The sequence below is a fragment of the Camponotus floridanus genome, unplaced genomic scaffold (assembly GCF_003227725.1).
Source record: "Camponotus floridanus strain SB8 unplaced genomic scaffold, Cflo_v7.5 scaffold7, whole genome shotgun sequence".
Lineage (NCBI taxonomy): Eukaryota > Metazoa > Arthropoda > Insecta > Hymenoptera > Formicidae > Camponotus > Camponotus floridanus.
The window spans coordinates 495,012-509,308 of NW_020229838.1; the positions used below are offsets into that span (position 1 = coordinate 495,012).

A 14,297-nucleotide genomic window follows, 5' to 3' on the forward strand; every position below is an offset into this window, starting at 1 on the left:
GAAGGCATTTGCCAGCTGAGGAGGTTTGAGTATTTTAATGAGTCTGAGAGCCGGCGGTAACATACATCGATATTCGTATATACTTTTCTTATATTTAAGATAATTTTAAGTATGATCTTAAATATAAAAGTGAGTTATGAATACCGATCGTAGTTATTGATAGAGTCATCTATGCCGGACAAGTCGAAGGGGAAGTGTCAGACTAAGAGAAATACCAAAATTATATAAATATTTGTTATATTAATTATATTAATATTTTTAAAATGAATGAAAAAGGAACAATAATCGAGAAAAAGGCAACTACAGTGATTTGAATATCTATACCTGAGAACAAATGTCCATAGAGTTATATCTAAACCATAGTTATATCTAAACATAACGCAGATATTTCAGAATAAAGTTGTAGCATTATACTATATATACATATATATATATATTATATGTGTGTGTGTTTATTTGTGTATGTGTAGAGAAAGAGAGAGAAAGGGAGAGAGAGAGGATCACAAAATTTATTTAAAAAATTAAAATTAAAAATTTATTTATATTTATATACATATGCGTTTTGCTATACAGCACTGATGGCATTTTGTGTACATAGGCATTTCGTGTACTACAGGCATTTTTTTACATAGCACGGAACAGAATCAGAAATTGTGCACATATATGTTACCCTATGAGAACTTTCGTGGACTTTGGCTTTGTAGTTCATGTTTAAGTTTTTATGTTTATAGAGGACGCATCGCTTTCAGGGATCATCTAAAAGCGGACCGTGACATCTCTCGTTCTTCTCTCTGCTCTGGGCTACGTTCGGAAACATCATCCGAATATACTAGGGTATCATTTTATCCTTGTTTAACATTCGGTGAATAACAAGGATAAAATGATACCCGGATGCATTCGGGTGATGTTTCCGAACGCAGCCCTGGCTGCAACAAAATTAAATAAGAATGACATTTTATTTATTGTACGAGATGCTTTATCGAATGTTGATTTAGCTATTAAATAGAAAATTTTTAGAATTTTGACTTAGAATTTTTAGAATTTAGACTTGCTTGCACATATTTGTACTTGCATGTGCTCTAGTTTTCACGTTGTCTCTCTCCTTTTTTCTTTCTCTCTCTCTCTCTTTAATATATTAAAGTTTTTCGTATACATATTAATTTTTACTTAATATTGTCGTCTATATCCATTAGAGGAGAGATGTAGTCAAATATATTTTTCGATACTGATTAAATTGCCCTTTGATCATATGTGTTAATTTTATGAATGTAATTAAGATTGTTGACCTAACCTGACATAACCATCAAAGTAAACCTCGAAAGTGAATGTAGCTTTGAAAGTTGTGAAAGAAATTAATTTTCTATTGTTGTTAACTCTCTTGTTGTCTAACTCATTATATAATTATCAAGAAAACAGGATAGAATAATAAAAATAAGTGCGATTCGAGATACAAAAATGCCACCGAAATGTAAATTTCAAGAAGGTAAATCTCATCATCATTTTTACATTAAATCTCTTGTAGTGTTCGTTGTGTCTTTTAATCTCTTGTAGTGTAAATTGATTTATAGAAATGGGAAGATCAATTAAATTTTCTTATTTCCTTTGATAAACCATTAATTTTATATGGTTTATATGTCCTTAGGAGAAAAAGTTCTCTGCTTTCATGGGCCATTGATCTATGAAGCAAAATGCTTGAAGTCTTCCATTACTAAGGAGAAACAAATTAAATATTTCATTCATTATGCAGGCTGGAATAAAAAGTAAGAAAGCTTTTTGCAAGTGAATTATTTACTGATACATACAAATCATGTGTATATCATAATAGATTAAAAATATATACTTCTATTATTATCAACGACCATCACAAATATATATGTTTTTGTAAAAATAGCTGGGATGAATGGGTTCCGGAGAGCAGAGTACTCAAATACAATGAAGCAAATGTACAAAGACAAAGAGAAGTTCAAAGAGCACATTCAACTCAACAATCTGCACAAAAGAACAAAAAGGGAAATACAACAACAAAAGCACAAGGGAGAAGAAGCGAAGGAGGTAGAGAGAAAGATACCGACAGTAGAGCAAGCACTCCTGTTTCAACGGCTGACAAAAGTATAAGTCGTTTTAACAAGAGTACTAATAGCACAGTGACAGCTTCATCTTCTCACGAGTCTACATCGGAACCTACTCGTAAAAAACGAAGGTATAATCTATCTAACATTTTTGTATTTATGATTTTATATTATGGTTGATTGTAAGAAAGTGATTTTTTTTTCAGTCGACTAGAACCATCTAGCGAAACTGAAGAGTATCTCACTAAAGTGGAAGTTAAGATAAAATTACCTGAAGAATTGAAGTTTGTGCTAATAGATGAATCTGAAGTAATATTGAAACACCATAAATTACCCGCGTTACCTGTACAAAATACAGTTGACAAAATTTTAGACGATTATGTAGAAATGAAATCATCGGGAAAAACAAACGATATTAGGTATGATGTAACTAAGAGTTTAAATAATATCATTGCTGTTACACTAACATTATATATGTATAAGTATATGATTATTTTAATATTTTTTGTTTTAGAGAAAGTACATTGGAAATAACAAAAGGTATTCGTGAATATTTTAATATCACATTAGGGCTTCAATTGCTATATAAATGGGAACGCCCGCAATTTATACAGATAACAAATGACAATCCGGATACCTTACCAAGTCAATTATATGGAGCGTTTCATTTACTTAGACTATTTGGTAAAATCTGATTTTGATAAAATATTTATCATTTTTTTGCTAATTATTGTAGATGATAATTTTAAGTTTTTATTTACAGTAAGACTTGGTGGTATGTTGTCATATACACCTTTAGATGAAAGGAGTATACAGTTGTTACTGTCACATTTTCATGACTTCTTGCAATATTTGCAAAAGAATAATGCCGAACTTTTCAATCTTCAACAAGATTACACAGATCCACCGCCAGATTATCATCGAAAGTATGGTTAAACTGCCAAAATGCGTAAAGTTATTTTTCAAATTCATTTATACTTGTGGGCAAATGTATTAATCTTGTGTAGAATATTTTATATAGGAATCACATATATATAATATTAATTGAATTTATATAAATTGAATTGATTTATGTAACCATATAAAACTTTGTCATTTTAAATGGCTTGGCATGATTTTATCTATAATAGCAAAAATATATATGCAAAATAGAAATTTTGATAATTAAATGTTTATGAGAAAATTGACATATATGCAATAAATGAAACATATAGATATATTAAGTCATCTTATCAAATCAAATATATCTAGCAATCCAATAAAACTGATTATTCATCACGTGATAATGCATTTCCTCTATAAGAAATGTTATAGATATCAATAGTATCAATGTATGTATGTGTCTATTTTTTTATGTATTTGTAAAATTATGTAAATGTAAAATTATTAACTGGTACAATTTGAAAAGGAGGAAGAAGATTCTTTTGGTTTGGATCAATTTTTGAAACAGGCTAAACGTACCAGTTCAACAACAACAAAACGCAAAGATAAACGTGAACAACATAAAGATAATCTTGACAAATGTAGGAAGTAAATTACCGATATTTCATCGGTAATATTGCTAAATCAAATAGAATAATATATTTTTGATTGAAGATATTATATATAATTTTGATAAAAGATATGATAATGTATTTGTGCAATTGAAAATTTGAACCGCAATTTGTTCTATTTTCGTTACTTGCTTCAAAGAAAAGCAAACTTTGGTTTTAATAACGAATTTAAAACAAAATTACATTAGACAGTTTGTTTTATAATCAAAAAGTTTTATTGCTTTCATTGCGAAAATTAATGGCATAAAATACGTTCCATGTTTTAATCAATAATAATTTTATTGTTAGCTAAATATAAATATAAAAATATGGACTTTCGAAAGTCTTCCATTGGATAGCCAATTTTCGTCTAGGAACATAATTATCGATGTCACTGTTCCTAGAAAACTTGGATATTAATGTTCATTTACAAGTGCATTCTATTTGATGTTACTAAAGTATCGACCCGCTTGTCCAATCAGGACGAAAGGTCTCTTTGCTCCGATTGGTCGATCGCGCGCTCCGACCTTCGCAACCTCTGCGCATACACAGCTCTCCCCACTCCCCACGTCGGGGACCGCGTCTCCCACCACTCCTCATCGTGCGACCTCGTCAAACCGGCAGTCGATAACAGTACGTACACCTGGACGCGTCGATGTGTCTGACGTTCGCGATGTTGCGAAGCAAATGCGCGCGCTAGGCGCAGTACGAGCCAGTCCGCGAACATCGGGCCAGTCAGTCAGTGGCAGGAAAAAATGGCGGATGTCGACTTGAATATCGACAACTTGATACAGAGATTATTGGAAGGTACGTGATTTGCGACGGGGCGGCCGGTGCGAGAAACGCGATCGTTCCCGCGGCTGCTCTCCCGCCGCGGTTACCCCCGCGACACCCGCGGCCGCGCGTAACACGCCTCGCGCGAGGCGACGAGGAGGTCCGCGCCGGACTCGAAGTCGCGGGTCGCGGGACACGCAGCTTTTCCTCGAACGCGACGCGCTCGCGTCTCGCTGCGCGCGCGCGCGCGTGGTGTGTGTGTCAGGTACACGCACGCACACGGTCTCGTCGCGGATCGTCCCGCGACTCGGCCTTCGCTTCGTCCGATCCGGAGCCTCTTCGCGAGAGCGCGAGCGTCTCGACTGCGTCGCTGCGCGACTTTCCCTCGGTCGATCGGATTAAGAGAACGAAAGCAGGTGAAATATCGATCTCGGACCCGCTCGCCCCGTCTCGTGTCTCTCGTCTCGCGGTCATCGCCGCCGCGATACGCGAAAAGTTCAAGGGACCGTTCATCGTGTCTCTCTCTTTCGTTCCGAGCTCCGCTACGTTTATTTTTCTATCTCTTTTCATCTCTCTCTCTCTCTTTCTTTCTTTCTTTCTCTCTATCTATCTATCTCTATCCTTTTCATTCTCCATCTTTCTAATTCGCTGTCTCGCTCGCATTCGTTCGCTCACCTACATTATTATACCTGTCAGTACATCTCCGTCTCTCTCGCTATTTAAAGAGATCGTCCTCTCCCCTTCCCCCTCCCTCGTTCCCCCTCCGCGACAACCGCATCACCCTCGCTTTTACGCCAACCGATCACCGATCGCGATCACGATCTTTTATATATCCCCGTTCTCTTTAGGCTCTGAGAAGAAAAAAAAAACAATCTCTCTCTTTGTTTGTTCTCTCTCTCATGCTACGCGAATGCGGAACCCCCTTGTGCGGTAAAGTATACCACACGCAGAAAGACCAGGTTCAGAAGAAAGCCAAGCTAAAAGATATTTTCTCGTCGGACTTCGTCGGTACGCAACTACTACCAACAATACCAATAACCGTCATCACCGTCACCACCACCGTCACAGCAAAACAACAGCAGGAAACGGCAAAACCTCCCCCCCTCCCCACCCCTCCTCTGCCTCCCCCACGTAGAGTTATATATCCTGAGACGTTTGTTTAGTTTTGCTTAGCCGAGCTCTTTGGTATAATATTCCGTTACCATCGTCCCGTGACGGCCGTGCTCGTCTTGACGTACGATCGTAGCTCGAGCGTCGAGACGAACGCGGCTTAAATGGTGTAACATCTCTATAAAGGTTGACATCTCTCGTCCATCATGTGATAGTCGCATTCGGCGCTAAACCGCGTTTTATCGATTTGCCCTCTCTCTCTCTCTCTCTCGCTCTATATTTACGTTTCTGTTTAAGACGTCACTTTTAAAGGAAATAGAGCTAAATGCGGCGCGTGTCATACGTTTCAAGAGTTGTTAATCGAAAGATCGAAATCTCCCGATGATGTAAAAATGACACTGATAATCACGCTTAGCGCTAAATGCGTCTCATGATATACGAGCCATCATTGTCGTCGATGTCGCGTATTTATTTGTTAGTTTCTTTTTTTTTTCGTGCTCTTCGAACGGACTTGCACGTCTTTTTTTTACAATGTTATTCCTCGTTGCATTTGTTCTTGGTCGACGATTCTATTAAACTTGTCTTAAATTTAGAAATATGATAATTACCCAACATTCATCTCTTGTTTTATCCATTCGAAATAAGAGCATCGTCAGATTTCTTTTTAAATTATTTCTGAATTTGTGTCGATGCACCTCGCGTCGCGTTTTTAGGATTTATCATTTTCCTTTCCTCACCCTTTTTTTTCTCATGCACGTAATCCTTTCGACTGAGATGCTTTAGGTCAGGTTGCACTATTATTTTTCAAGTTACAATATTATTTTGAATTAGGTGAGATTTAAATATGTGTTTATCCTTGTCTCTCTTTCTAAATAAAGATAGACATATATTTAAGTCTCGCTTAAGACCAAAGTAACATTGGTGCAATCGGACCTTGGTCACCTAAAATTCGGAAATGTTAGCTTAAATGTTAGTTTAGAGCACGTTTAGTCTAATAGATGTGTATTTATGCGACGCAGCGAAATTCGTACACATATACGCTTTGATTACTATACTTCCTCCTTCCTTCTACGCTGTTGTTCAAGTAGAAAATTTTCTCTCGCTTCTATCCCGTGAAAATAATCGTGATTTTTTTCGAAGTAAGAAATTTTATATTAAATCAAACTATCATCGTACATGAATGGGGGGATTTAATTCGTTCGTTAAGTATCTTTAATTGAAAATGATGTCTCTCTTATCAGTACACATAATTTATTATCATCTATAAAATGCACATTTACAAATTGCTTTACGATATATAATGATATAATGCAATTATATCATTAAATTAAAATGCAATTTATGATGCCTTTATTATCAAATTAAATTATATAAAGTAGTTTAATGTTTGAATGTTTGAATGTTTGAATATTGAATTAATGCATTTGTGATTAAAAAGATATAAGAGATATACTATATTGTATTTTAAATAATAGTGTGTTAAAAAGTGTATTTTAAATAATATATTAAGAAAGTAAAAATTTATTGAATATATTATATACTTGTGAAATTATCTGACATATAATATAATTAAGAAAAGGCAATATGTAATATGTGATACAAATTTATTTTGCGAAAAAACAATTATTAATTTACATGACAGTGTTTAAAGAATACGCTTTTTTATTAATCATACTAATAAACAATTAAATATCCAGACGATAATAACGGATTACTTTTATCTACTTCAGGAAGGAGTTATCTACGTCAAGAAAGAATTGTTTTAAATTCTTAGTCTCTTTTATCCACACAAAAATGTTTATCTTTGACGCATACGCGATATATAAGAGTTCATAAGAGTGACATATGATACATAAAAGTGATACTGATAACGGGATAATTTGTCAACGAGTTTCCTGACTTTCACTATAATACTAGGTTTCTGAAATATCGTCTCACATCGAAATATAATGGCGATGATACGTTTGATGCTGAAAATTGCGCTAATAACCACGTTCGTCGCGTGTCCCTGAAGCGATACGAAGTTCGCACTCCAGAGTTATCCGCTAACGAGACCTTACAATTATTTTTAACCTCTTCAGGGACAGGTTATTTCTAATTTATCATTTTCTTTCCATCACTTTGCAAGAGCGAGGCAATTTATACGATAGGCCGGATTTAACTATCGGATATTGAGCATGTATCGAATCATCAATATATATGGTCTTGAAGTTTTTAATTACATTTATGTAAATATATGCGAAATATTACGTTAAGGGAAGCACTATCGCTATGAAAGAATCTTTTTATCGAATTTCATTAATCCGTTTGAAAAAAACAATTGTCTATAATTCCCTGCTTATAATTAACTAACGTAATATAATTTACATACGATCGAATTTTTTCATATATTAGAGTTTTAATGTATGCGATGAAAATTCTCATGTACGTCTTTGCATCGCCATCGAGCGGTTTCAGATTTCTAAAGATATTTGTTTTTATTTCGGTGCGCTTATTTTAAGCACTTGATGACGACTCCGCACAGTGACATTTCCAGCATTTCGTCTGGAATATATCCGTATAGTGTATGTACGTCTGTACGTGTTGCAGCAAAGACAATAGCTACTCCCTCTCCTCTGCGGAATCTCTGCATCTCTGCTCTATGGTCGCCGTGACCTTGCTAATATGCAGTTTTCCAATAACCAGTATCGGTCCAGTTCAGCAGCAGCACCGTGAATTCCCCTTTATGCCTATAAATAAATAGTCCGACGACATATCCATAGCTTCATAAAGAGGGATGATCTCCACTGGATGTCGGTTAAATCACCTCTGTGCCTTTGAGCACCGCTTATTAACGCTTTAGGGATGTCGAGCGACGTCGTTCATAGATATTCGACACGTTTTATGAAAAATCGGGATTAAATGCACTAGTGAATTTTCACTCTGCGAGAACATGTTCTATATATAACTCACCTTTTTTCATTAAACGAAAATACATTCAAATTTTAAATGTAAAACTTTATTTAAAATGTAAAAATAATTATTTAAGATAATTATTTCATAGGATAATTACCTAAGATAATTATTCAAAATAATTATACAAGTTTATGAAAAAATTATGTAAGTTAAGTATTTTTAAGAATATCTTTTTTTATTCTAATTTCAACGATAAATTTAATTATTGCTTCAATTTGTAATTATCTGACAAGTGATTTTGTAAACAGGTAATTATGTTATTTTATGCTTGTAGAGAGTATTATGCATAGATTTGTTCGCTGATGCATTTATCATGAACGTGGCAATTATGCGAAACATGATGTAGAGATTAGAAAACTCAGAAAGCTTGAATCATGAGTGTTGCACCATTATTCAGAATTTATAGCCGAGTAATATTTTAGGTTCCCACTATACTCGTGTACTACCCGTCAGAGATTCTCTCTCCCGAGACATTTTCCTCGTTGCCTATATAACGAGTTTATCAGTAATTTTCACACCTTTGAACCTTCGCTTATAGCCGATGCGATATCACCGTAGACCACGGAAGTACCGCGTGGATCCATGTGCAAAGTGCTCGAGAATAGACAAAGATGATCTGGCATCTCACCGTAATCTTGTAATACCGTAATCGTGTATCTCTCACCCCTTTATTGAGACGGTCGATACCGACAGAACTTGATTCATCTTCCACGCCCCAAAGTAGAGTTATGCTCGGTGTATCTGTGAAAAAAAAATAGAGTACCCCCGAGACGGTTCTCTCTCTATCATTAGTGCGGTGGACAGAAAGATGGAACGCGTCATTAGGCGTCATTATCGATTTTGCGACACTTGCAAGCTTGTGCGAGTGGCTCGACAAGAATGACACGCCAATATATAGTATTCGGTATTTTTTTCCTCTTTATTTTTTTTCTTTTTTGTCTACTGTATACAAGGGAATTGCATAAGCGCGCGACAATTAGGAGAGGTGCATAACTCAATAGACGTGTGAAGGAAATTGACGGGAGATAATGATATTATTAGCGTATTACGCTCGAGTAATTCCAGAAGGAGTAATACGCGCGTAACGGTATAAGTAATGCGATTTAAGTAGCGACACTAATTATACGTGTAACAATGGCATTATCGATTTTTTTCCGGGGATAGACCGCCTGTTCTTACATGGTAAAGATAGACTTCTATCTTGACATAAAGGCGTTTAAGAGAAGATTGAAATTAGCTGTAAATTACTCGTATCAGCGATAAATTTGACGTATATATTTATGTTTTTATTTACATTATTTTATCTCTTTTTTTTTTTTAATATCAAGTACGTGCATATATCTCTCAAGATACACCGCACTAACGAAGAGCGATCGTCTCGGTATCTCGTATAAAAACTTGACGCGATTAACTAATCAAACATTTGGCATTTTGAACACACAGTCAGAGGATGTCGACCAGGCAAGACGGTCATCATGACGGAGGCCGAGGTGCGCGGCCTCTGTCTCAAGTCCCGGGAGATTTTCCTGCAGCAGCCGATCCTGCTGGAGCTGGAAGCACCACTTAAGATCTGCGGCGACATACATGGCCAGTACACCGATCTTTTGCGGCTGTTCGAGTACGGCGGATTTCCGCCCGAGGCCAACTACTTGTTTCTGGGCGACTACGTTGACCGGGGGAAGCAATCCCTGGAGACGATATGTCTGCTGCTGGCGTACAAGATCAAATACCCAGAAAACTTCTTCCTGCTGCGCGGCAATCACGAGTGCGCGAGCATAAACAGGATATACGGCTTTTACGACGAATGCAAGCGGCGATATAACATCAAGCTCTGGAAGACCTTCACGGATTGCTTCAATTGCTTGCCGATCGCTGCGATCATCGACGAGAAAATTTTCTGCTGCCATGGCGGGCTCAGTCCTGATCTACAGGTGATTAATAAGTCAATAGGCAATTTATAAGTCCATCGATTTGTAAACGAAGAGCATAATTTGATATATACACGCAATGTATAAATGTGTATAATAATATTTTTTGGTTGCGTTTCAGGGAATGGAACAAATCAGAAGAATTATGCGTCCGACTGATGTACCTGATACCGGTCTCCTCTGTGATCTCTTGTGGTCCGATCCCGATAAAGATGTTCAGGTGAAATATAACAGAGAAATATTATAGAAGAGATTATTAAATTAATTTTGAAACGATTATTATATAATGGCTTGTTGTTTTAGGGTTGGGGTGAAAATGATAGAGGTGTCTCGTTCACATTTGGTCCAGATGTTGTGTCAAAGTTCCTGAATCGTCACGACATGGATCTCATATGCAGAGCGCATCAGGTGGTTGAAGACGGTTACGAATTCTTCGCCAAGCGACAACTCGTCACGTTATTCTCCGCACCGAATTATTGTGGCGAATTCGATAATGCCGGCGGAATGATGAGCGTCGATGAAACCTTGATGTGCAGTTTTCAAGTAATCTATACATATATATCCTTCGTCAGTTTTTCCGTCGTTAATATAACATTAAATTCAACGTCATATTATCTCTCATTGTTTAACAGATTTTGAAACCGTCGGAAAAGAAAGCAAAATACCAATATGGAGGAATGAACACAGGTCAAACAGGTAGACCATCTACACCACAAAGGAATCCAGCGAAAAAGAAATGACAGCCTTCTACTGATTCTGCACAGCAACAAACGCGATTATCCTTAATGGAGGCTATCATGCTAGGTAAATCTGCTTTATGCTTGTCAAAGCTTACTTAATCACTCTAGCCGACCACTTATGTGCATTAGTATGAATCTATTTCCCACGATTATCGGGTTAACAGAAAAAAAGAGAAAAAAGATAGAAAAAAAGAGAGAAAGAGAGAGCGGAAGGAAGTGAAATATAGGACGTTATTCGAATAAGCAATAAGTTAGACGAATAAAGATAAGAGAGCAAGCGAATGTAAGCGATGAAGATTATATACGATTTTTATTTGCGATATTTATGGGGCAAAGATACATTGATTATTTTACACACGTTACATATCGACACATGAATTACGAAAATTATTAGGCTTTAAGCTTGTTAAGATACTGAGCTTCAGATAACATTAGATCTGATCTTATCTTTGATTTTCATGTGTTTCAGTGTGAAGACGTTGAAATCTTCAGAACTAATTTAATTTGAAAAACATAACGTAAAAGTGTGTAAAATTTACCTCTTCTTTAATTAAAATGAAATAAGAATTATAAATTGTATACCACAGGAAAAACGAGTTTTGATTAACATCGTATTTGACGAAGGGTCGTTCTCAAATTTTCGCGATGATTACATTATTCGGTGATATCTTCCATAAACGGAGTGATTCTTTGTAAGGATAGCGCTCTTTAAAAAGCATTTTATCATTCTCATTTGTATTTATTGCTTCCACTGTTGATGTTGAGTGTAATTATGAGACTCGCTGTTATTATTATATTATTATTAATATTAATATTATTTTTATTTTTTTTAATATTATTTTTATCACTGCTGCTTAATGCAGTCAATATTTAAATGTCATCCTTTCATAAGAGATGCTGCGCGCGTGTATATAGATAGATATATATACATATACATATATATATATTTTTTTGACCATTTATCCTTTCTCTTTAAACCATATACACATTACCCATTATAAATTTAATTATATCGTCATCATGTGCAGTATTCGAAGCGTGGTAATGACTGCACGTCCCAGAGATATGTCGTAGACGAATCAGATTGTTTAAACAACTTACACACAGAGAACCAATATTTTTAAAACAACGCTTCTCTACGCTCTCTCTGATTATACCTTTATTCGAGAGATAGAAGGGGGATTGCGAATAAAAGAGAAACAAGAACGTGATGCGTCATAAAAAAAAAACATGTTTAGTGACAGAATCTCACAGTTGCAAGCTTCTCATGCTTGTGAAGAAAACGAATGTATATTTGTTATCTGATTCATGGAAGATTCGTCGCATATCATTAAAATGATTGCTTTGGATCGCGCAAACAGTTTCAGTGATGATGTTTTTCAATTATCGTTACTTTTTATTTCGAGTTGAAATTTTCTGTTTGACAAAAGATATGTCTACGGGTTTATAGTTATCTAGACGTAGCATATTCATGTATTAGGTTAAAGCTCATTTATTCTTTGAACAGAGAGACGTGTAATGGCAATCCGCATTTAAGCGATTTAGTGCATTTATTTAAACATTTATAATATATATATTTGTGTATGACATATCGTTCTTTTTTGTTGTTTTCACGTTTTTCGATTATTATACATGTTTATTACATAACTCCGGATTCGCGTCGTTACAGAGATTGTTGCAAGATATTGTTTCGCAAAATATTAATAATGAGCATTAGCATGTTTAATTCTTCGATATATTCTCATTCTATAGTCGGTATTGTATTATCGCTTGCAATTGTTTGCGCGGCAAAAGTCACATCTGGAAAAACGTGTGCATGTTGATGAGGATCGCCGAATATTACGACAAATTGTATCGCAATATGTACAGAGAAATATTATCAATGTGTGTGCACGCCACATTTTTCGAGAAAAGAAATTTATAATATTCTACGGAAGCAGCGATCGATCAAATAGTAGTAGACATGCGAGGTTGTATCCATATCGGGGATATCTTTCGTAATAATGTGCGCAATTGTGTCTTCTAGAGATTTAATATTTAATATTTGTTATATCAGGGCACATCAAAAAAAATATTCATGAATACAAATGATGAATTTACTGTCAAAATTAATGACGAAGCACCGATAAGACGTTTGTTGATAACCTAAATAGAGACTGACGAGAAATCATGCGAATTGTTACGATCAACACTGTTTTGAAAACACGAAAAGATCAAAACCGAGAGCTTACCCCGATTTAAAAAAAATCAATCAAACATAATGGGCCTTTCCGTTGACTACGATTGGTACTCATATCGTTACTCATTATTTGATTGTTATTTAACGTTATCGGATATATTGATAGCGATCGAGACGAAGATAATAGTTTATTGTTCAACATACGAGAGAGAAAGAGAAAGAGACGTGATACAAATTTGTTATGTTCTGGAACGCACTGACGACGAAACGATCATGTCCTTGCCACCTCTTTCCTCCTGCATTCCTCCTCATAAAACAAATAGAAAGGGAGATTAATTATTGTCAAAGGAGCGGTTGTGATCCCTCTCGATATGCGTTTTGTCCGAGATTCATATATTATATACAGATATTATATTTGTAAAGAGTTGGCCGATTGCGTGATTCGACGATGCTTTAAATTCAATAAATAAAAAGGAAAAGAAGAGAGAAAAAGAGAGAGAGAGAGAGAAAGAGAGAGAGAGAGCCGCACTCTCTCATGAGAGGAGTTTGCGATTATCACGAGAATTGTTACATCGTTCGAATTGCCGACGACGGAACGCGCCATGCAATGGCATCCTAGAGATATAAAACTTTCAGATAATAAACATGCATATTGTTGTACAAACCTTTCTTCCAGTTTATTCTGCAATTCTCTCCCGACTCTTCAAAAACTATATATGAGTAATGTACGAATTTATCACGCATAACGAAATGTTTAATCGTGTCGAGAGTATACAATATTTCTCTTTTTGACTCTTAAAGGAATATTAATCAAGTATCAAAGGAATATTAATCAGTTATCAAAGTTAAAATTTGAAAAAAAGAACTCCATAAATTATTTCGCAAGTGTTTAGGTGTGTTTTATGTCGTTAACTTGAAAATAATTACATAAGATAATATTTATCAGTGATTTATGAAATCATTTATTTTGATTACGTTATTTTATCTTATCAAAATTGAAAAGTTTGTTC

The 14,297-nt window shown here is 35.5% G+C and overlaps 2 protein-coding genes across 3 annotated transcripts; both read left to right on the top strand.

Annotated features, from left to right (window-relative positions):
• Positions 1-1,154: 1,154 nt before the first annotated feature.
• LOC105251552 (mortality factor 4-like protein 1) lies at positions 1,155-3,114 on the top strand. Its single transcript, XM_011258432.3, has 6 exons — positions 1,155-1,483; positions 1,643-1,760; positions 1,892-2,200; positions 2,276-2,488; positions 2,584-2,753; positions 2,833-3,114. The coding sequence occupies exons 1-6, from the start codon at positions 1,456-1,458 to the stop codon at positions 3,003-3,005; spliced, it is 1,011 nt and encodes a 336-aa protein (XP_011256734.1). The 5' UTR covers positions 1,155-1,455; the 3' UTR covers positions 3,006-3,114.
• Positions 3,115-4,226: 1,112 nt separating this feature from the next.
• Positions 4,227-11,341, top strand: LOC105251553 (serine/threonine-protein phosphatase PP1-beta catalytic subunit). 2 transcript variants are annotated; one of them, XM_011258433.3, is made up of 6 exons: positions 4,238-4,408; positions 5,312-5,383; positions 9,884-10,371; positions 10,490-10,588; positions 10,672-10,911; positions 11,001-11,341. In XM_011258433.3, the coding sequence occupies exons 1-6, from the start codon at positions 4,357-4,359 to the stop codon at positions 11,106-11,108; spliced, it is 1,059 nt and encodes a 352-aa protein (XP_011256735.1). In that variant the 5' UTR covers positions 4,238-4,356; the 3' UTR covers positions 11,109-11,341. The 2 variants fall into 2 exon arrangements, with proteins under 2 accessions (XP_011256736.1, XP_011256735.1); XM_011258434.3 differs by lacking the exon at positions 5,312-5,383 and having other exon boundaries at positions 4,227-4,408.
• The last annotated feature ends 2,956 nt before the right edge of the window (positions 11,342-14,297 follow it).

Coding starts and splice junctions, on each gene's coding strand:
- LOC105251553 (XM_011258433.3), top strand. CDS start 4,357: ATGGCGGATGTCGACTTGAATATCGACAACTTGATACAGAGATTATTG. Junction 4,409..5,311: donor GATACAGAGATTATTGGAAG/GTACGTGATTTG, acceptor TGTGCGGTAAAG/TATACCACACGCAGAAAGAC. Junction 10,589..10,671: donor ATCCCGATAAAGATGTTCAG/GTGAAATATAAC, acceptor TTGTTGTTTTAG/GGTTGGGGTGAAAATGATAG.
- LOC105251552 (XM_011258432.3), top strand. CDS start 1,456: ATGCCACCGAAATGTAAATTTCAAGAAG. Junction 1,484..1,642: donor GAAATGTAAATTTCAAGAAG/GTAAATCTCATC, acceptor ATATGTCCTTAG/GAGAAAAAGTTCTCTGCTTT. Junction 2,201..2,275: donor CCTACTCGTAAAAAACGAAG/GTATAATCTATC, acceptor TTTTTTTTTCAG/TCGACTAGAACCATCTAGCG.